The sequence below is a fragment of the Nicotiana attenuata genome, unplaced genomic scaffold, assembly GCF_001879085.1.
Source record: "Nicotiana attenuata strain UT unplaced genomic scaffold, NIATTr2, whole genome shotgun sequence".
Lineage (NCBI taxonomy): Eukaryota > Viridiplantae > Streptophyta > Magnoliopsida > Solanales > Solanaceae > Nicotiana > Nicotiana attenuata.
The window spans coordinates 405,913-428,708 of record NW_017670604.1 but is presented as its reverse complement, the minus strand read 5'-3'; the positions used below and the strand labels follow the sequence as shown (position 1 = coordinate 428,708).

Genomic DNA, 22,796 nt, shown 5'->3' with positions numbered 1-22,796 from the left:
TTTTGTCATATTTATTTTAAGATATGTTCATGTTTGGATATGATTAAACAAATTGAGTGCTATGGGAAAATTAAATGAATGGATATATTAAACAAACAATAAAGACAATAATTATAAGTAAAATATCTAGGTAAACTTATATAGCATATAATATATAATGTATTACATAAATGAAAGGATTTATAATGTCAAAAGGCATAATAGACTTTTCAAGTAAAATTATTATAAAATCTGGCTAAGGTAATTTTAACTAGAGCAAAGCAAAACGATTTTTTGTGTAACAAAAGAAAGAACAATAACTTTTGGGTAATAAATACAAAGTTGAATGACTTTTACGTAAAAAAGATGACTTTTGAGTAATGAACACAAAACTGAATGACCACCCATGAAATTTACTCCCTTTTCCTCCTCTTTCCTCCTCCTGAAAATCTATGATCACACAACTAAGAGCCCGTTTGGACAAAAACAAATTCACTTTTTTCGAAATTTTTTTACCTTTTTTCGAAATCAGTGTTTGGCCATAAAATTTTAAATTTTCACTTGAAGATGAATTTTGGAATTTTTCAAAAATTTGAAAAACTCCAAAAAGTTGTTTTTCAAAATTTTTACTCAGATCACTTACAAAACTTTAAAAACAACCAAAAATTATATTCATGCCCAAACACAACTCTAGTTTTCAAATACCATTTTCACTTAAAAAAATTTTTTACTTTTTTTCGGAATTTTACAATTCTTATGTCCAAACGCCCACTAAGATTAAAAAGAATGAAATATATTGGGTTTTGTTGAGTTTGACCTTGTCCAAGAAGACAAAGTGGGATAGTGATTTTTGAAAGTTTGGCCTGAGTCTAACTATTGAGAATTACTGGGATTGGTATTAGAAGTTTGAATACCAAACCTGGAGTGATATGAAGTTTATGTGGAGCAATTTGTATCAATTTTGAAGTAAAAACATGTTGGGTGAAATTTCAACACATAACTAAATGTGCCAAACTAATTTAAACAACGTTCAAAATTTAAAGAGTGGCACATAAATCATAATCAACCTATTTGTGCAACTCTCCACCGAAAAAGGGCCGAGCAAGAGGAAGCCAATTGTTGTGAAATTGCACGGGCTAGCCAGTTTTCGGGCTGATAATTGAAAAATAGCTAGGGTTTGCAAATTCATTGAAAAATAGCTACTATTTTGCTGCAACACGGAAGTTCCAACATAATATACTGGAGATTGGTGCACCTGTGTATGAACTTCTAGCATATTATGCTGGAACTCCAACACACAGAAAGTTCCAGCATAATATGCTGGAGATAGGAGCACCTGTGTATGAACTTCCAGCATATTATGTTGGACCAGTATATTATATTGGAACTCCAGCATATTATGCTGGAAGTACATTATATTATATTGGAACTCCAGTATATTATGTTGGAGATAGGAGCACCTGTGTATGAACTTCCAGCATATTATGTTGGACCAGTATATTATATTGGAACTCCAGCATATTATGCTGGAAGTACATTATATTATATTGGAACTCCAGTATATTATGCTGGAATATTTTCCGAATTTTGAAACAGTAATTTCGTTCAGAATTATCTTTACATGAAAAGTGGCTAAATTTCGATTACTTTAAAACTGTAGCTATTTTTCAATTACCACTTGTAAATCTGGCTATTTTTTAATTTCACCCCCAATTGTTGCCTTGCCCCCTTCTAAGGGGCTAGCCAACTCAGGCGTATTGGATGGAAGAGCGATTCCAGGCAGACCTTTAGGCGTCGTTTTGGTAGGCTGTATAAGAATGATACTGAAAATGATGTATTAGTAATGTTTGATTTTAATAATGTTGAAATTAGTTATGCTGGTATTAATTATGTTGTGATTATTTTTTATCGAGTGTTTGGTTTGGTATATTAAAAAAAATATGCATTGCATAATTGTTTTAAAAATTATTTATTTACAAAATACCCTCCGACTGTTTGGAAAGGATTTGGAAAAAGTTTGAAAGGGAAATTTTATCTTTAGACATGCTTATCCATGAATCAAAAACTATGGCATTACTAATGCCATAGTTTGTTATGTATAAGAATAGTATTGAATATGGAATATAACTAATACAGGTATTAGTTAGGGAATCTTACGGAAATGTCTCAAATAAGTCCTAATTTACTAACCTCTAGCCATTAACCATAGACTTACCAAAACTAGCCAAGCACATATAAAAATTAAAAAATCCAAAGAAATAATAATTCTTTCTCTCTAAGAATCATACTCAAAGATCTCCTCCATATTTTCAAGCATGATCAGCAACATTAGATGCAAAACAGAAAGAAAATTTCATGGATGAGGTAGCAAACAAGGTGATGAAATACAAAAAAAATTACAAGATTCCAAAAATCTAAGCAAAAGGGGACATTTTTCAATGGGTATGATCGAAATTCATTGAAAACATATAGGAGCCAATATACAAATTTTGAGGAAGAATGGAGGTGATTTGGACTGATTTGGTATCAAAATTCGTAGTTATAATCGAGTTCAAAAATTCTTCTGCGACACATGCATCAAACACGTACCACACATGTATCTTACACACAAGTATACATGGATATACATGTGATACAAATATAATACATACGTGATATACAAATGATACATGTGATGCATATATCATCTTTTTCCATGTTCATCTTCTACTTCGAGTTTTCAATTCAACCCACTTTAAAACTCTACCAAATCATCCCAAAACTGAGATTTAAACTTCTTAAGATGTACCCAATCTATTCCAACACCCGCTCAAAAGAAAGTAAAAATTTGATTTTTTTTTTTTTTTTTTGCCACAAATAGCTAATTGGCCAATATTTAGTAATATTTTATGAATTGACTAATTTTGTACTAACTTACTTATGGGCTTACATAACTGGTAATTTCGCTATTAGTTATACATAGGTTGAAAAACACTAGCAAACAAGGAACTAATAATACCAAACCCAATACATGTATTATTTTTCCATATACATCCTACTAAACGACCCCTGACTGTGCTGGACGGATCCCATTTTCACTTGTTGCTTAATTACCAGTGAAGATTTTGAATATTGAGGCTAATGCATCTGGCTTATTACGTTGATGGACAAACAAACAAGTACATAACTGGCTATCGGAGTTCTAGCAAACCAGAGTCCCACAAAATTACAAGGATATCGTCGCACTAATCCAAATTTAAATCTTCATTCTCTGCTGACAGACAACCATAGAGAGGCCCAAGAAATATACACAAAGAATCTACTTAAACCAATGCGTCATATATATATTTTGTACAGTCATAAAATTGAAAAAATGCCTATATATACAAGACCGACTAAGGTAAAGAATTTATGGCTTCCTCAAAGCAGACGCTGCACCCATGACAACAGCCAATACAAGGCCCAAACCAGCACCAAGTGAAGCACCAACAGCGGCAGCATTCAGAGAATTGGCCTTTGCCTGAGAATCTTGAATTGCACCTGCAGCAACTGCTCTCTCTCGAGCCAATTCCACAAAAAGCCTATCTCTGGCAAACTCCTAGAGACAACAAAACCACCACATTGTCATGAACAAGGGATGGTGGGGGGGGGGGGGAGGGGGGGGTTAAGAAGTCTATTTTCCACTTCAACTCCTTACCTGCAAAGCAGCTTCTTCATGGCTCCTAAGTACGCGATGGACAAGCTCACACAAAGCAGATACACCATCAACGGGGAGAATAGATGCTTTCTTCTGGAAAGGCCTCCGGACAAGTTCAAGTGGAGCAAAAATTAACTTTTGGGCACCATTCATTCCCTCGTGATCTTTCCCTTCTGTATACCAAGATTGAGGAGCACCAGCGGCACTGGGCATAACATAAGGACATGAGTTGATAACCTCAGTTGTGCTAGGAGATGCTTGATATTCCTTCAGAGCAGCACTAATAGCTGCCTTTTGCTGGTGTGCACTGACAGAAAACTTGTTTGTTATGGCAAGTATCCAAGGTATTCCAAGAGATTTTGCCTCGTTTAGGAGAAGGCATATGGCAGGTTGTGGTTGTGAAGCATTCGAGTCGCTGTAGCGAGGAATTCTATGAGATAGATTATGCACAAGTATAACCAAATCGGTTTTCTTACTGAGATCGCGAATTCCTTTCCACAGGTCATCCCTGAAATGTGTTGCCTCCATGTTCAGATTCTATAAAACAAAATAGAGGGTCAAAATTTTGAGCACTTAAAAAAAACAAATAAATCCAAGCAATGACAAATAAAGCGACCAAATGAGTACATGACCATCCATGGAGAAAGACAAAGTGAGAAGTGACAATTTTAAGCAGCTCTTAACGAACTTCCATTTAAGACTGTTTCTAAGAAAATTTAGCCAAAATATCTAAGAAAGATTGCTCTCTTCCCCCTTTTCCAAAACCTTGCTGCAATAAGGTGCTTGCTTTGAATATGGGAAGATGTATGATGTCTTCTGTTTCACCATGTATGTTTTTCAGGTAAAATGGCATCCAAGACATAACTTGCAAGTGAGGGGAAAAAAATGTAAAATCGAAGTTTCATATAACAGGAACGTTGAGCATACATAAATAGATTGAGAGAGAAATGTTTCTCCTAAAAAAGAACTCAACTCAAAGTTACACTAACACTTGTCATAAACTTAGATTTTCCTTTCTTTTTGAACAAGGACTAAGATTTTCCTCTTTTCTCTCAAAGGTTTATTATTATTTGTTTTTTTTTTTATCTACTCGTCTGGGGTAGGGTTTAAGGTCTAGCGTACATACTACCCTCCCCAGACCCCACTTGTGGGATTTCACTGGGTTGTTGTTGTTGTTGTTGTTGTATTATTGTTTTGTTTTTTGGTAACCGAGAAATCCCTGAAGGTCGGCTTGCGCATTGTTTGAAACTAGGTAAATAATGTGCCGCCCTCTATCCTTTTCCATTTAAATACTAGGCTTTTGTCTGGGCCAGCCTTCGAACCTGTGACGTGCGCGTAAGAGTTGCGCTCTTACCACTAGACTAAAGCTATTGGGGCCAAAGGTTCACTATATTTTTCTAAACAGTTTGTCCAGATATTTCATTGATCAGGGTTAACTTTTGTGCACGAATCTGTTCCTCTAGAAAGAGTTCACAGTTCCGAAGAATTGACAGCAAAATTACTTCCTCCGACCCCCGATATGTAACCTACTTTAACATGCACACTGATCAAGAGTAAAATGGTAGAATAAATTTATTCAGTAAGTTCGGTAGAGAAATGTTTAAAAATACACTTAGAAATGTAAAGATAGTGAAGTTAATTTGAATGATGTCCCATCAAATTCAAAAAATTAAAAAATAGTTGTATTTGCTTTTGGATTTTTGGAGAGAGAAAAACTTGCCACTTAAGGAAATGGGTCACCTTTTTTGGGACGAAGGAAGTGAGTCACATCCCAATCGGGTAAAAAGCTGATGACGGGATCTTAAAAAAAATTAGCAACACAACATTTGGAAGGTATATGAGTCTTCCATATTTAAAGCACCACCCAGAAAAGAGAGATGGAGCAGACGAGTTAAAGGAACCTGCAGATTAACTCCAGCTGAATCAGAATAGCACAAGCCACAGGCAATTCCCTCTTGAACATCATTGTCTGCATGTAGATTTTCAATACTCTCAGTGCGAACACTTCGGCCTCGATCCAGAATTGCCTTTAAAAGAGAGGTTTTACCAGATCCCTACATAATTCACAAGTATTAACTACAGAGAAATCTAAAACTTCATCTGTCTCAAGTCTAATTTAAAACCAATCATACCTCAAGACCAATTAACCTAACCCTACGGGTTCTCAGATTAACCTCTTTCCAGACGGTAGAAAAATCAGTTGTACAGTATATGACGAAATCATCTAAACCATCTGGGAGTATGAAATTCCCCTCTTCTACCTTGGACACGTTTTGCTTCAATTTTGTATCAACGTAGGATGAATCAATTGACGAAAACATAGGTATATCCTCCACCATGTGGTGCTTAGGGGGTCGTCTCAATGGAGCTCCAACTAGTACTCGCATATTTTGAACCTCTGGTTGTTCTCCATGATCTGGTAAGTGAGCTGGGGGTGAAGGAAAAGACTCCACGGAGGTTGAACACCTAAATTTAAAGTTTAAATATAAATATAATCTCACTGAAACACACATATAACGTATCTTCTCAAATGTTAAAGGCATTCATCAGGTAAGCAATTCTTATTACCAATATAACTTACTAACTTCTCTGGTAATCACAACTTATAATATCCATTAAACATGTCGTTGGGGAAGGCCAGAAGAAAACTGACTGATTCAGGAGCATGATCAAACAGAGAACTCCTAAAGAATATAAATAACTACTTATTGGAACTTCCATTTACTTTGGATCGTTTTTATTGGCAATCAAGACTGGCCTTGTAGGAGCCAATGGTCTACCAAGCTGATCAATGGATAAAGTCTCATTTCCAACAATCATTCAATCAACTGAAGGAGCAGAAACATGATAAACACTTCGGCATAAAGTCCGATTGCAGAGAACAAGTTTTAATAACAATTACGGGACGGGAATGACAAAGAACAAATGTCCTACTACATTTCATATTCAAGAAGTAAAGACATATTTTGACTCTTGGCAAAGGAAACTTCTACACAGCTCTTACACATAACAAGATATGACATTACACATGAATGCCCTCTCTGATAGAACCCATGATGACCTATGTTACTGTATTAAACTGATGCATTTTTCAGTTTCACAAAGAAAACTAACCTACAAAAATCAAATTCTCTAGAATAAAACTCATCATGAAGATACTACAAGTATCCTTTTCATGTAGGAATCTTGGACAAGAAACTATACAACGTTGGATTTTCACCTTTAAACAATGTTTTAAAATCAACAGTTGAGACTTGCCACAGGACTTATGCATGGGCAAGGAATCCTACAAATGCCCCAAACTGATCATAGGGCTTAAGCCTCATGCAACTAATGCCTCAATAGGTGTAATGTCTGCCCAATGCATCTTTTACTGCTAGGGCTGACCATATGTAACACTTTATGCCTCTATACGCCACAGAACATTTTCTTTTAAATATTTCACAATAACTATATAATACTATGTTGTTCTACAATTAAGAATTTGAGACTTCGAAGATCATTACATACATATATTATTTGCCTAGAGAGTCAACTTAAATTTTTAATGCTTTCAAAATTTTACACAATTTTAATGTGTATTCTGTAATGTTTCATAGTTGAATATATTCTCATTTATGTCCATCTTAATTCTTAATAATAAAAGAAATCATAGGACATACATCCCATGGCTTAGAGCATATGTCCTGCCAGCCTATGTATACCCTGCCCTGCACCTCCGCCCTTTAACATTGTTTATACTCAAAAACTTTCCATAGAAGACACATAAATCGCTCCATATGGAGAATTGATCCAAAAGGCGGGGAAAACAAGCCACTTAAAACATTCGCACAGAGCTCCAGAACACAAACATAAATTGAAAAAACATATGTTAATCCAAGAGGATTCAGCTTCAGTGTGTCAAGATCCATTGAAAGGTAAACAGCTACTTCACAAAATAAAAAGTTAATTCTACAAAAATTCAACAATCAGATAAAAGCTATAGAAGGAAATCAGTATAATAAAATGGTCAAAATAAATTTTACAGAAATGAGGGTAATCATGGATTTGATAGGGGGATAAAGGGAATACCAGCGCCCATTTACTCGAGCTTCAACAAGTGTACACAGATGTAACCCAAAACCAGATATGTCAACTTTCAAAGGATCTGTATTCTTCCCACAAGGAATACCACTCCATCCGAGTGGAACAAGTGAAGTGGCAGTACGGATGACAGGGGACTCCACAATGTGCCCTAGATCAACAGTCCCACCGACGGAAATGCCTAACCATTTCTGTAACTGTGGGAATTGCTGCATTTGTTCAATCCCCAAGAAAGGTATTGTGTCATCGCTCATGCAAAGTTCATAGATTCTGTAAATAAAAATTAAGTGGGGTAACCATCAAAAATCATATTGCACAAAGTTAATTAGTAAAAATAAATAAATAGATATAAATACAAAAATATACAACAGCAAAGAAAAAAAAAAGATACATCCAACCACAACATATTTCTATATGGTTTTGGAAAAGAAGGGACAAACGGGTATCCGAAGAAAGTTACTTCAACATCTTAAAACATAGAGTTTAACAAGAAGAGTATATCTACCACAAAGTTGGCACATATGGTATTAAAACATTCTTGTTTCATCAGCGCCCTCAACTAAGAAAGACAGTTGGAAACCTCCACTCCAATTGATCAGACTTTCTTGATCTTCAAAAGATATTCTTGCGATAAACTCATTATCTAATATTGTATAACTTTTTCTAGTTTATGTTATCTGAAATCATTTAAAGGAGAATACCACTAGTATATTAACTGAATTCCAAGATGATACCAGAAAAGAGTACAAATATCCATGCAGTTAATTACAACATTTTCTAAGTAACTCCATAAAATCCATGTAATGATCAATATTATCTACCAAACTACTATTACACCAAAGAAATAGATTGTGCAGACACTTATTTTTTATTCTAGAAATATGATCTTTCTGCCCATCAAAGCAAGCTCTATTCCTCTCTAGCCAAATAATCCAGAATATGCAGAGGTATGGTTCTCCAAATATGTTTAAGTGCTTTATGTGTCTTCTGATGCTGCCAACCATTCAAAAGGGTCCTGACATTCTGAGGCATGGTCCAAAAAATCCCACATAAATTGAAAAAAAGCTCCCAGCACTGTCTAGCATATCTACAATGCAAGAAAAGGTGATGGTTCTCCAAATATGTTAAGTGCTTTATGTGTCTTCTGATGCTGCCAACCATTCAAAAGGGTCCTGACATTCTGAGGCGTGGTCCAAAAACTCCCACATAAATTGAAAAAAAGCTCCCAGCACTGTCTAGCATATCTACAATGCAAGAAAAGGTGATTAGTAGTCTCCAGTTCTTCTTCACACAAATAACATCTGCTACACAGAACAAAGCCTCTCTTCTGAAGATTATTTTGGGTAAGGCAAGCTTCCCAAGCTGCAGTCCAACCAAAACATGCAACCTTTACAGGAGCTTTGTTCCTCCAAATCACTTTCCAAAGCCAATTAGGTTCCCAGTGACTTGCATTCTTCCTTAACAAATTATAACAATTTTTGACTGAGAACTTTCTGTCATTACTAGCATTCCACAATAATGAATCCTTCTTATTATGATCAATGTGGATAGAGCTCAACTAAGAAAGCATCTGATAGAAATTTTCCATCTCCCAATCATTTAAATTCCTTCTAGAATACATCTGCCAGCCAGAATCTGAGAAGAAATCAGCCACCACTCCATCCTTATTATTACATCAGTTCAATAAAACACGAAATTTATTTCTCAAACATTCCTCACCATTCCATAAGTCACTCCAAAATTTAATCTTTCTTCCATTCCCCACCTCCAAGCTAGTAAACTGCTTGAACTCCTCCCATAATTTGCAAACCTCTTTCCAAATTCCCCCTCTAGTATACACGCTATTGAAGGGGGGATTCCATCCTTGACGACTACCATAAATAGATTCAACTATTTTAACCCAAGCTGCTTCTTTGTCACTATGAAATTTCCACAACCATTTGAACAGCATACTCTTATTATGAAGTCTCAAGTTCCTGACACATAGGCCTCCTCCTCCTCCTCTTTTATCTCTGAGAGCTGTCTGCCAATTGACTAAGTGAATCTTTTTACATTCATTATTTCCATCCCATAGGAACTTATTCCTCATGGAGTTCAATTTCTTTTCAATTGCAGCAGGCATAGGAAATAAAGCCATTAAGCAGGAGGGCATCCCATCCAGAACACTGTTTATCAGAGTTAGTTTGCCTTCAAATGATAGATACTGCTTCTTCCATGGAGTCATTTTTTAGCACATCTATCCAAAACACTTTGTCAAACACTTTGGTCATTTCTTCTCACCCGAGGGGGAATCCTAGATAAACTGTAGGGAATTTATCCATTTGGCATCCTAGAATATTTGCTAGTTCTTCTATATTGTCATCGGCATTGAAGCTATAAATATTGCTCTTCACCAAATTGACCAATCTTTCTGCCCAGAGACTGCTTCAAAAGCCAATAAGATTTCTCTGAGATATAGAAGATGTTCCTTTTCAGCCTCACAAAATAACAAAGTGTCATCGGCATATAGTATGTGAGGTATCATCACATTTGCACCATTCCTTCTTCCAACATTAAGTCCTTTGATCCAACCCAGCAGTTCAGCCTTCTTCAGCATGTTACTCAGCATCTCCATAACCGAAACAAATAAACAAGGTGATAGGGGGTCACCTTGTCCCAGTCCTCTTTGGAATTTGAAGTAGCCATGAGGGCTTCCATTAATGAGAACTGAGAATCTAACCGTGGAAATACAGAATCTGATCCATTCAAGCCATTTACCTCCAAAGTTCATCAGCTTCATGACGTTGATCGGGCATGACCAGTTAACATGACCATATGCCTTCTCAAGGTCAAGTTTACAGGCTACGCCTCTTGTCTTCATTTTCATAAAGTGTTCCACGCTCTCATTTGCAATTAGGGCAGCATCTATTATTTGTCTACCTTTTATAAAGGCATTCTGATTGTGAGATATCAATTTGTCAATGACCACCTTCAACTTTTCAGCCAACAACTTAGCAAAAATCTTATAAACACTACCTAATAAACTAATAGGCCTGAAATATTTCACTTCTACTGCTTCTTTCTTCTTTGGTATCAGGGCTATAAAAGCAGAGTTCAAACTTCTAATGAAAGTACCTTTTTGATGGAAGTCAGTCACAGCATTCCAAACATCCTCTTTTATGGTTCTCCAAAAATACAGATTAAAACCATGTGGACCTGGGGCTTTGTCTCCATCAGCAGAACTGATGACTGATTCAACTTCTTCTAAAGTAAAAGGCCTCTTCGGCCACTCCCTATCTTCCTCTAACAGCTTCTTTAAATCTTCATCTTCCCAACTAAGTCTCCAAGTTTCTTTCTCTGTAATTAGATTTTCATAAACTTCCTGGATGTGCTCCTTTATGATCTTATTATATTCCACAAGTTCTCCTTCTATCATTAACTTGTCTATAGAATTGAACCTCTTGTAAGCATTTGCTTGCTTATGGAAAAGTTGTGTCTCTGTCACCCTGCTCAATCCATAAGCATCTAGACTTCTGCTTCTAGCTTATTTCCTCACATTTTGCTACTTCTTCAAGCTCCATTATTCCAGCATTTCTTTGATTTTCTAATTGCTCTTGATTCTGATTTTCTCTTGACCCATGATCTATTTGTTCCAACCTTTCTAAAACCTTATTCTTCTTTGTTTCCGGACTACCAAATACTTCTTTATTCCATTTTTTAATATATGCCTTCAACAAGCTCAGTTTTTTTGGAAGAATGACATCAGGATCTCCTTGAACATCATATGACTTCCACCAAGAATCTATTAAATTAGAGAAATCCTTGTGTTCAAACCACATATTCTCAAACATAAAGTAACCTTTTCCTTTATCCCAATTTCCACATTCCAGTAAAATGGGGCAGTGATCAGATGTAGTTCTAGGTAGGACTCTTTGCTTGATAGCCCTGAAGTGTTCATCCCATCCCTCTGATAATAGAAATCTATATGTCCTTGATGCAGTCTACTCTACTCATTAAAACCTTTGAACCAAGTGTATGAGCCACCGTGTAAAGGAGGATCTATCAAAGATAAGTCAACTATGAATTTTGAGAAATCTCTCATTACTCTTGTATTCCTGGCTCTACTTGTTCTTTCTTCTTCAAATCTGATAACATTAAAGTCACCCCAATAGCCCACGTTTGCTCTACAATTCCACCTACAGTTGCCCGTTCTTTCCATAACCTTTTCCTCTCTTTTCTGTTACATGGTCCATACACTCCTGTGAAAGCATATTGTAGACCCGAGTTTCCCTCTTCCAGCATAATAGTACTAGAGTATTGCCCTTGTGCTTCTATCTCAATCCAGTCTGACCATCTTGACCCCCAACCTGCTGAATACAAGAGGGATCCACCCCTTTCAATTTTGTCTCTGTTAAGCATACTATGTCGGCATTCCACTTTCGTAGTAAAAGTTTCACCATCTCCTTTTTCTTATTGTGATTTAAACATCTTACATTCCAACAGATGATTTTTAACTTCATTGAGTGTCTGTTGAAACCCTCCTACCCCTGTATCTTCCTCCATTACTGGATTCCCCTTTAAATCCAACCCCGAAAGCTACCAGAGCTTTTAATTCCCTCTCACCCCTCTTACTAGGTGTAGTACTGTTAGCAGATGGGGGAAGAAGGTTGCTTATTTGGTCTTTTATTCCCAATACATGACAACAAATCAAACAACTTATCCTCCTCTTCAACACATTTTATCCCCAATTGCTTGCTAATTTTCATAATATGCCTCTTCAGCCAGTTTGATACCTCCATCTGATTCAATCGCTCTTGCATATCGGTCGCCTTATTCTCCCATGGTAACTTCAAAGTGTCCAGGGCTTTGACAATCGCAATCGGCTCCACAGAGATAGGAGATGCAATCTCATCTTCACTTTTTGAAAAAAGACCCAGCACCCAATCTTCGCTTTCATCATTTCCCATGTTTGACTCTTCTACATGCTCCGAGTCAAATGAAACTTGACTGGTGTCTTCTTCCCTATATATAGACAATCTTTAAATTGCTCAAAACACCAGTTTCTTCTTCATGGTCTTTGTTCAAATTTCTCATTGGTCATTGGTCTTAACGAAGTATTTTGTTTCATCTGATTTGATTCCACCTCAATTCTAAGAGGATCGAGATCAGAAAGGCTTTCTGACTCCAATGGGCTGAAAGAATTCTGAATATTAATACATGGATCGACCCATTTGGGCCAGTAAATAGTTTTTCTCTTATTTTCTCTTTTTATTGGCCCATTCGAATTAATAGCTCTCTTCTCATTTTGGGCCTATTCGTCTTTCTGCTCTTTTAAAATGACTTGGCCCAACAAAATATTTATTAGGGTTCCCTATATTAGGCTCCCCTATCAGTGATGGACCAGCACCCACTTCTTTCACCACTTCTTTCCCTTTCCCCGCCACGTCGCTCTGAATTAGATTGGCATTTATATTACGCATAACTCCTTTGTCTGGCATGCGAAAATCATGCGTAACCCCTTCACTGGGAAAGCACGACGTCCTTAATTGCTCAGATTCGGGACTGTTTGACTTCTGGGGAATATCCGGCAACTCTTTACCAAATTCCGGTCAGCTTCGTCCACCCAGGATGAAGATTCCACCCAGACAGGGATTGTGAATAGCAAATCGTCCACAAAGAACTCCAAACTTGCCGGAGGTATATCCTTTGGAATCCTAACACAGATTCAAGCCCATTTCAGATGTTTTCTATATCTGGTATCTTGTTTATACCCAGGAAACCTCCAAATCTATAACCAATTGCTTTAAAGATATTATCTGACTACAAATGTGATGGAAAACCCATAAGCTTGATCCAAACATGTTTGGGTTTGCAATTCTTCTTATGACGGGTAGAAACAAAGGACCACCTCTCCAACCTCAACTCCTTTCCATCAAACATCCATTTCCCCATTTTGATTCTCTCTGCTTCACTCCGAGATGGGAACTTAAATAGCACATATTCACCATCCAATTCCTTGGTCAGAACACCAGCTGGAACTTTCCAAGTTTTATTGGCCCATTCCTGTATTTCCTGACAAGAATAAATTTCATCCCATCTTGTTTAAAATAACCCAGTAAGCATTTTCTATGATATTCTACTCTGCTACGAATTGAGGTTGAATAAATTCTGAATTGGTTCTTATTCAATGAACCATCCATTATAATCTTGATCTCATCTTTGGCCATTTTTCTTTCTCTGATGTCTGCATATAGCTCCTAACATTGACGCTCCTTTGTTGTTGTTGTTGAATACCCTGCTTTGCTTTGCCCCTGCCTGAATGAACAATCTGATTCTGAATTGCATAATCACACCATCCTTCATCAATACTGTTTTCTGGGATGATTATGGCCACCTTGCTACTTCCTTTCGTTGCCACCACTCTTATATATCTTTCAAAACTGTTCAAATTTTTATAGAAGAAGTATGAATACAACTGACTATGATTCTTCAACCTTCTACACTTCTTTTCATTCTTGACGGAGGCTTGCTCCATAACACAGCAGAGGGCTAACAAGTTCTTTCTGTCGAAAGTTAATCTACTAATGAAATTTTTACGTCTTTCAACCACTTCATACCAACTTTCGCTCAACTCCACCGCTTCAAAAGATCTGTTTTCAGCATAGAAGAAACAAGATCTGCCCATGATGTCTATTTTACTACCACCTTCACCTTTCTCGTCACTGTATACTAGGCTTAAGTTACTCCGTGAAGAATGTTAGATAAATAAGACACAAGAAGTTAGACAGAGAAGTGAGCAAGAAAATGCTATAAGAAAAGATGTTCGGAATCGAGTAAACCGAAGGAAGATAAAAACCAGAAAGCTGAATTCTATGGGTATGATCAGGAAGAAGAAGAGAAGAAATTTACAGAAATACGCCGGAGATTAGAAGGAAATATTCAGATGGATTTGCCGGAGGGAAGAATTGAACAAAGAAGTTAAATGGTTTTTTCGTTTCCCAAGAGAGAGAAACTACCCCATGATTGCATGTGTTGGAATACCACTAGTGTATTCATTTGAAACAAAGTATATTCTAATCCCTTGTACTATGACTGACAACTATCACATTGACAACAATAGACAAACGAGGGCAACCACAAGTGAACATGGGGTACCAAGTGAGTTTAAGCGTTCAGGAAAGTATTTTAACATACATGAGCAGAGAAACTGCCACAACGTGAACTTAAAATGTAGAAGTAGTGAAAAGATCTGAAAAGCTTGTTACTATTATTAACCTATTTTAGATATTCGTAAAGGTTTCCTTTAACAAATTGTGTGTGGATTCCAATTACTAGCACAAATCATCATCTGAACCAAATCCCTCCATCCCTCTCTCTCTATCTCTATATCTTTGTCTCTGTGTGTGTGCAATGTCACACTATAGCCACTACATTATTCCTACAAAACATAAATTTAATATACTATTTTTTGTGTTTATAAAATGCAAAGGAGACTTATACCGTCAGACCTCTCTATAACAGCATCCTTATATAACAACACTTCACTATAAAGCCAAACTTATTCGGAAGCAATTTGCATGTTATGTTATAATATATGTTCTATATAACACCACTTCGCTATAGCATTCAAAAATATACGGAGCAAACAAGGCTGTTATAGAGAAGTTTGACTGTACCACGGAATTCAAACAGTAAGAAATATTAACTTAGCAACCATTATTTTGAAGCATCAACTTGAGAAACTCTACTAAATTGATTGCAGAAAATTTTCCAGTCTGATCAAGAAAAGTCACGATAATTGAATAAAGAAACTAAATCATGCAAAGGTACTTTACGAGTGCCCCACAAGGACGACGAATTCACCCACATAATGTGACCACATAATTCTCACCTCTCATGATTTCACGTAGGGGGGTGGATAAAGCCAACTTTTAAATTCAAATGATATAACATGTTACCTTTGAAACCGGGATCTGTATGACTTCATCGAATGCGATTGAAATCTTTCCCTTACTTCAGCAAGTACAGATCTGACCTGAAAATGTCTTTGCCATAAGAAGCAACCAAAATGAGAAACTACTAAAAGGCATCAGATATTTCTTCTTACAGCATGACTGCCAAGACAGAAACGTTAAGCAGAGGGTTTTCTCGCTTCATGCTTGTGGAGGGATAAGGATAAATAGACAATACACTGCCTTTATGTTTGACTTCACTCATCTTTCCACTGGTTTGAGAGACTTTAAACCTTTCCGCCTTTTCAAGAAGAGGAGGATGTGAGGAGATGACATCCCCACTGAGTTTATTAAACCCCAAGAACCTATAAAAATTTGAAACTCAAAGAAAGGTAAATAGAACTCATACCGATGTCAATTTTGAGTATTCTGCACCAGAGAGAAACTCCACAGATGAATTCCCCAGGAGAAAAAGCTGTTGAAATCGCATATTTAGCACAGACCAGATGTTACATATATAAGGTAAATAAGTCAAAAAATAACTTGGCATTAGACCAGCCCATGCTGATATGGCGAGATAGAAAGAACTACATCTCAACTCCAAACTAGTGGGGGTCGATAATAAAAATTCCTCCATACATTCTGCTATCTTTAGGGCCTATTTCATTACAATATGGGTGAGTCGATTGTTTTAAAGCAAATAAAGGGTTCTCTAAAACTAGAACGAAGTTTTCTAGATATCATACAATCCTTTCTCGGGCCTAATGTAAATGTAACAACAACTGAGCTTAATCCTAACTAGTTGTATCGCCTACATGGATCATTTGCTTCTACTGTGTACTACTCTTAGTCAATTCAGCATTAGTTCGAAGAGATAGTAAGTCTTTAGAGAAAATATATGTGATTTTAGATTTCTTTGATCCCCTTTTAGCACCTTCAATCACCATAAAGTCACAAACCTACAAACTGGAGCACTAGAGGTCTACGCAGATCATAGCCAAATCATACCATGCACCACCTTCTCTTAGTATATCCTCTATGCCTGTTACTAGCACCCTCCGTATCATTTCTAGTTATATCCATCTTGTATGACCCCGCACACAGTGTTTTCCAGAGCGAAACGCGCAAAAAAGCGACAAGAACCGTGGGCTTGTAGTGAAAAGTGTGAAGTGAAGTGAAGCACACGCTTCTTTGAAGTGAATCGCACATTTATGAAAAATGAAAAAAATACTGTTTAGTATGATAAGAATCATATTGCAATTGAATTAACTAATTTCAGCATCCAAAATAAAATAGTGTCGATATTAATCCAACTATTCAAAACTGAGATTCAATTAACCGACCACTTCTATTTTGGAACACTTTGTGTGTCATTGTTTGAAACGCACACTTCTCTAAAGCAATGCGCTTTACCCATGGAGCAATAAGCCCTCACTTTGCATTGTTCACCACTTTAAGCGACAAACCAAAGACTTTTAATAACACTGACTGCACATCCACCTTTATAGGCTTAGATCATTAAATCTTAACATCTACCTTTTTAGCGCCTCATGCAAATAAATTTAGCATATATCATGGAGACGCATGGTGTCACTACTCCAAGATGGAATGCAACCTTACCACATTTCCCTAACCTTGGAAGATTTCACCCAATCCAAAAGATAAAAGAGAGAAAAGAAAGTAAAAAATCAACACTAAAATTACCACAACCAGCACAAACAGCAAGTTTAAAACTTCCACGAGCAGAGAACTAATGCAAGATGTAATAATCCTTTTTTCTTTACAAAACTATATTGACTGGGGACAGAGTTTAAGAAAGAAAGAAGAAATTTGGCTACCAAAAGTAAGCATGTCATCATCAAGGATAAAAAAGGAAGTTCAAAGTAAAGAGTTCCCAAATATAGAAAGGCATCATTCTTTATAGAATTGACTAAGACGGAAAGAATACCATATAAAATAGAACAAACAGAGTAACAAATTACGAGAAGGGAACAGAAGAATGAGGAAAAGAAAACCAAAAAGAAATAATAAGTTAATAGAAGTCATGTATCAGAAGTAAACAAAAAAACTGCAGAGAAAGCATAATAAGTCATGCATGTAATAATCAGAATAAAATAAAGCACCGAAGAACAAAATAGATGGTATATCAACCTGCCCAAATGGTACATACAAGGGTAAGTACGGCATGCGGCGCCACCCCTTCTTGTCCCCGTTATTGGTATTACTTTCCGCTACAGATTTACCCATTTTATCTTCACCAGTAATGTCTTCATCCGTAGGTAATGGTCGGAGAGAAATGCCATCAGAACCTTCTTGAATTTCAAGAGACTGAGGGGTATTAGTTATATCATTGACCGATGGCATTGAAACAGAATCAGTAGTAGATGTCTCAAGAGGTTCAACTTTCTTTCCTCTGTATCTATACAACTGCTTTCTAACACCCTCTAAGGGCACAAGCCTTGAAAGCCTCCAAAAGGAATTCTGCACTGGACCTACACCCAGCACCAGCTGCTCTCCTTCATTATCTTTTGCTTTTTCAGTTTTCTGCTTCAGTAGCGACAATTCACTAGATGTTGACGTGGATAATGAAGCTCCACCATCAGAAGGTATTGGCAGAGACCGTGCATTATAATGATGAAAATAAGCAGGAGATAAGATGCGCGGCACCAAATCTTCTGGAATGCAGTAGGTTTTGAAATAATGCTGCCAACCTTTTCCATTCACATATCTGGAGAGAGAAAATCAGGTCAGAAGCCAGAAAATATATATTTTTTTTTATAAATAACAAGAAAGATTAATTTCATACTCACTCTCTCAATGCAGCATTTCCGACTGGTGGTTGGGAAAAGGTGATACACTTCACCTGAACTTTCTCATTCTCTTTCGATGAAGCAGCAAAAACTCTCAGAATCGCAAGGGTTGATAAGACGGCTACCTGTAAAAACAACACCTAAATCAACTTCTCCAAAAAAAAATAATTGAGACACGTACAATGACACGAGAGCAAATGTCACTGCCCAAGCAAGCTCCAACTTACTGCTCCACCAAGTGAATGGCCACATAATACTAGTTTGCGTTTCTTTTTCTGGGCAAGCCTGTACAGCTCCAGAGCGGGTATGCCTTTAGCACGTGCCATGAAACCCTAAGGACAATAGCTGCCAAAATTTAAAGAGCGAAAAACGAAAATTGGAAACTAGAAGACACCATATATATATATATATGTGTGTGTGTGTGTGTGTGTGTGTGTGTGTGTGTGTGTGTGTGTGTTGTAAACACGCGATAATAACATGCAAATGAGAGTTCTAATACCCTATGTGCAGCAGGTTTTGGAGTCAACTTCGTTGGCTTAGTTTTAGATTCCAAAAGTTTAGAATGATTCTCTATGTTGCTCCTTTGAGTGTCCACCTGACCAGACTCCATAGATTCAAGTCCATGAATATCTTCAACAGCATCCTCATGGAATAAGGCACCTTGAAATATATTCACATCAGCCATGACATCCCTTCATAACCAAAAAAAAAAGGACATAAAAGAAAATGGAAGTGTAAAGAACGTATCTCACAAAAAATACAGACGCCTGCTATCAGAACTGAAAGAGACGTGCAAACTTACTTATATTGCTTGGTCCCAATAAAGGAAGCAAATAATGTATCTCCTGCTTCCGCCAAAAGATACCTATAAGAAAGAAAAATACGGAAATAAGAAATAAAAGCACTGAGATGCAAGGGAAAAATAGTGTAGCTTCAATAACAATGACAACAACAAACCAAGTGATTTCCCGCAAGTTGGGTCTGGGAAATTAAGATGTACGTGGCCTTACCCCTACCCTGGAAGGGCAGAGAAGGCTGTAAATAGTGTAGTTTCCATGTCTAAAAACCTTGCACATCAAACCACACCTTTCCTCTTCTTTTTTTGGAGGCATTAAACCAAACATAAGCTCAGAAGATGCAACAAAAATAACTGCAAAGAGATGGTAATTGAACATGAACTGAATTTTGAGCAATCAAATTCTGGTAAAGGAAAGCAGCTTCTTTCGTTTACCAGCTACATTGACTAACACACCAAGAACCATCACCCTTCCCCCTCCCTAACCCACTCAACAACCCATTGGTGTAGCAGGGCCACACAAAGTGGAAAGGAAAGATTGCAAGCACGTGTAGATGTCAAAAAGGAGTGAAAAGAGTTGGGGACGCATAGATAAATTGAAATTCGATTTCATCTGTCTAGAAGGAATCTGAAATAAGATTGAAACATCCATTATGTCCTGATTTTACCATCACAGAAAAAGAGTGCAAAATATATTATGCCTACTTAGAGCACTCAGGGATGAACTTGTTTTCATCATATCTTTAAACAATGACATTACAACTTAGATGCACATCAAGCATCTTCCAGGAATTATTGTCACAATATTTCTCCTTGTTACTTCTCAGGAAACAGCCACAGCTATCAAGTAAGACAGAAAACCATCTGCAGTAACCTATGCAACAAAGATTTGTTTGCATGACATCCACTACCAGTTCTCACATCTAATAAAGCCATTGAATGCCCAACTCTTGAACTTAATCAACATTTTACAAATAAACAAACCACTTTATATACAAGGTGTTCAATAATGGCTCTAACTAGTTAACTCCAATTCAAAATACCACCAACATAACAGAAACAAACAGAATAAAATAAATAAATAAATAAATGAAAATAACAAAATGATGACAATGATCTAAAAGAACCTATGTGGAACATGATCCGAAGAAGGTTGAACGCGCTCTAAGGAAACAACTTCTCCTCCAAAGTCAGCCTTAAATTTATTCACTGCCCGCACCATTTCAGCAGCAGGTCTCTGTCATGACAGGATGTCAGATTTTGTAAGCAAAAACAATGAGTCTATAACTACTTCAATATTTTCCATTTGAAAAACAATAAAGCACTACCCCCTGCTTATTACCCTCATTAAGCCAGGCCATCGGCCCCTTGCATCTAACCCCCCCCCCCCCACCCACACACACACAATTGTGGCCTCTTACTATTGGTTAGATAAATTCGTATTAAACTTAGAGTTGCCTTCAATTTTGCAAATCTTACATGAACGTGATTACAAATTTATCAGAGCTCAGACAGCAGGTAAGAAAGCTCCTTGAATACTTTCAGTAAGTGTCTAACTGATGTGTTATAGGCGTGTATGTCCACATGTCTTTGCTTCCCTTCATGATCCATGTGAAGCTTTTATTTATCTTTAACTTGATTACATCACCCACCTAAACGTGTTAAGCCCTGAAATTAGGTGCGGCACAGGTTAGACACTTAGACTCTCTTAGGTCACACTTTGTGCCACTAAGGTACAGGCTTTATCTTGAATACAGCAATGTTAAATAACAAATACATATGCTAAAGTACACGTTAATCTCTACAGAAACATTGTTTATGAATATATTAGTAATTATACAATTAAAAAATGCTGCTTCATGTGCAGATGATCAGGAGAAGACGTGGACCATTTACTAGTGCACTGCCAAGTTGCACCCCTATTGGGGTCAGACTGTGTTGAACTGAAATCACGCTTTAATTGTACTTCACACTTAAAGCCCTGCATATCCTTGGAGCTTTTATATCATTTGCCTTTGAGAACACTGCTCCCACTTTATTACCCTCATTAAGTTAGGCAAGCACTAGCTAGGGCCGCAAACTGCATCTGCATCACTTTTTCTCTAGAAGTTTGTGTCCTCTAAGCCATAGTTCGAAATATTCATTTTATTGTCTTCATAGTTCCAATTCTTAAATGAGACATTATGATGTAATTAAAAATCTATTAGAGCTCAATTAGAAGGTAAGTAAAGAGGAAGTTCATTGAAAACTTTCAGTACCAATGCGTTATAGGTATTCATGCCTATCCGCAGAAGAGTGCGAACATATATCTTTATTGAAATGTGTCTTAATTTGCACCATAAACTCTTTCCCTGCATTTCTATTAAGCCGCCTAATTACAAACACAGGCACTGCATAGAATGCAATCATTAACAGTGCACTGTTAATTCTAAACATTGCATTGAACGTTCCACTAACACATTTTCAGGGAAATCAAAATTTACCTTATATACACATTCAGAGAGCACCATGCAACAAAGGATATCCTGCAAATCAGCAACAGATTCAGCCTTAACAGCAAGACAGAGTTCCTGAAGTTGCTTCTTCCTTCTCTCGTACTCTTCCTGAATCAGTTTCCTCTGCTCTCTGTCATCCGCCCAAGGCCACCGCACAACCATTTTCCACTGCTGTGGCCACGTGATTTTCAGGATCTTTGATTTTTGGCCTCTGATCCATGATTCTACTCTCCGTTGTAAAGACTCCATAGTCCGCTAACCCTAATGACGCTCTAATTAACCGCCCGGGACAACGGCGTCTCTGTTTCTAAAATATCTCGGCGGTTTGTGGTTGCGATTGGCGTGCAAAGTGCCGACTGTACGGGGGAAATGGGATGCCGAATCAGAATATTATCGTTAAAGAATATGCCTAAAAGTAAATAACTTCTGTGGAATAAGCGAAAAAGAAAAAGTATATTTTTCTCCCGAATTTTACTTAAGGAATTTTCTAATAATTTTTTCTTTTAGATCTTCTCTGCATCATCTTTTCTAGATCTTGTACTTTGTGTCTTTTGATCACTTTACCGTTACGCGTCAATTCACTTGTCGGATTCTATAATTGTTAAATAATGTTTGGCTATAATTCTAGTACTATATTTTATGATATTACTGTTGCGTTTTTATTAAGGGGGTGAATGAGAAATGAAAGAGACACCTTTTAGATTGCACTCTTTATATCACCCTTCCTTTGTCTGTAAATTTAAAGGCTTGGCCTCATTTTTAAGACATGAAATCAGACATGGAAAATCTGAAATCTTCTCCCCTCTTTTATACATTGTTGCATTATTTTCTAAATAAACATAAGTGTCAAGAGTGATTTGCTCCGTTTGTTGAGTTCGCTGAAGTTCTGTGATTTGAAGTGCCGCTATCACAGAATAGTTATTCCGTTCTATCCTGGGAGGAATTAATCTGTATACCTTGGGCAACAGTGAGGGGATTAAATTCCTTAAGGACACATTGTGCATTCAGTGGGCTCGGAATTATTTT

The 22,796-nt window shown here is 36.9% G+C and overlaps 1 protein-coding gene across 4 annotated transcripts; it reads right to left on the bottom strand.

Annotated features, from left to right (window-relative positions):
• Positions 1-3,090: 3,090 nt before the first annotated feature.
• Positions 3,091-22,256, bottom strand: LOC109241438. 4 transcript variants are annotated; one of them, XM_019408178.1, is made up of 15 exons: positions 21,759-22,256; positions 20,403-20,512; positions 19,282-19,344; positions 18,979-19,171; positions 18,707-18,811; positions 18,480-18,604; positions 17,821-18,397; positions 16,079-16,144; positions 15,825-15,970; positions 15,676-15,747; positions 7,727-8,008; positions 5,788-6,121; positions 5,557-5,709; positions 3,656-4,192; positions 3,091-3,556 (listed from the first exon to the last, which is right to left on the bottom strand). In XM_019408178.1, exons 1-15 carry the CDS (start codon positions 22,017-22,019, stop codon positions 3,368-3,370), a joined length of 3,213 nt encoding a protein of 1,070 aa, XP_019263723.1. In that variant the 5' UTR covers positions 22,020-22,256; the 3' UTR covers positions 3,091-3,367. The 4 variants fall into 4 exon arrangements, with proteins under 4 accessions (XP_019263723.1, XP_019263724.1, XP_019263726.1 ...); XM_019408179.1 differs by lacking the exon at positions 15,825-15,970 and having other exon boundaries at positions 15,676-15,752; XM_019408181.1 differs by lacking the exon at positions 21,759-22,256 and having other exon boundaries at positions 18,979-19,139; positions 20,403-20,506.
• Between the last annotated feature and the right edge of the window lie 540 nt (positions 22,257-22,796).

Bases quoted from the DNA above. Each gene is read 5' to 3' on its own strand.
- LOC109241438 (XM_019408178.1), bottom strand. From the start codon at position 22,019: ATGGAGTCTTTACAACGGAGAGTAGAATCATGGATCAGAGGCCAAAAA. The intron at 19,345-20,402 runs GTTCTTTTAGAT...TCTTTCTTATAG, and splicing joins TCGGATCATGTTCCACATAG to GTATCTTTTGGCGGAAGCAG. The intron at 16,145-17,820 runs GTTGATATACCA...CGATTTCAACAG, and splicing joins TGTATGTACCATTTGGGCAG to CTTTTTCTCCTGGGGAATTC.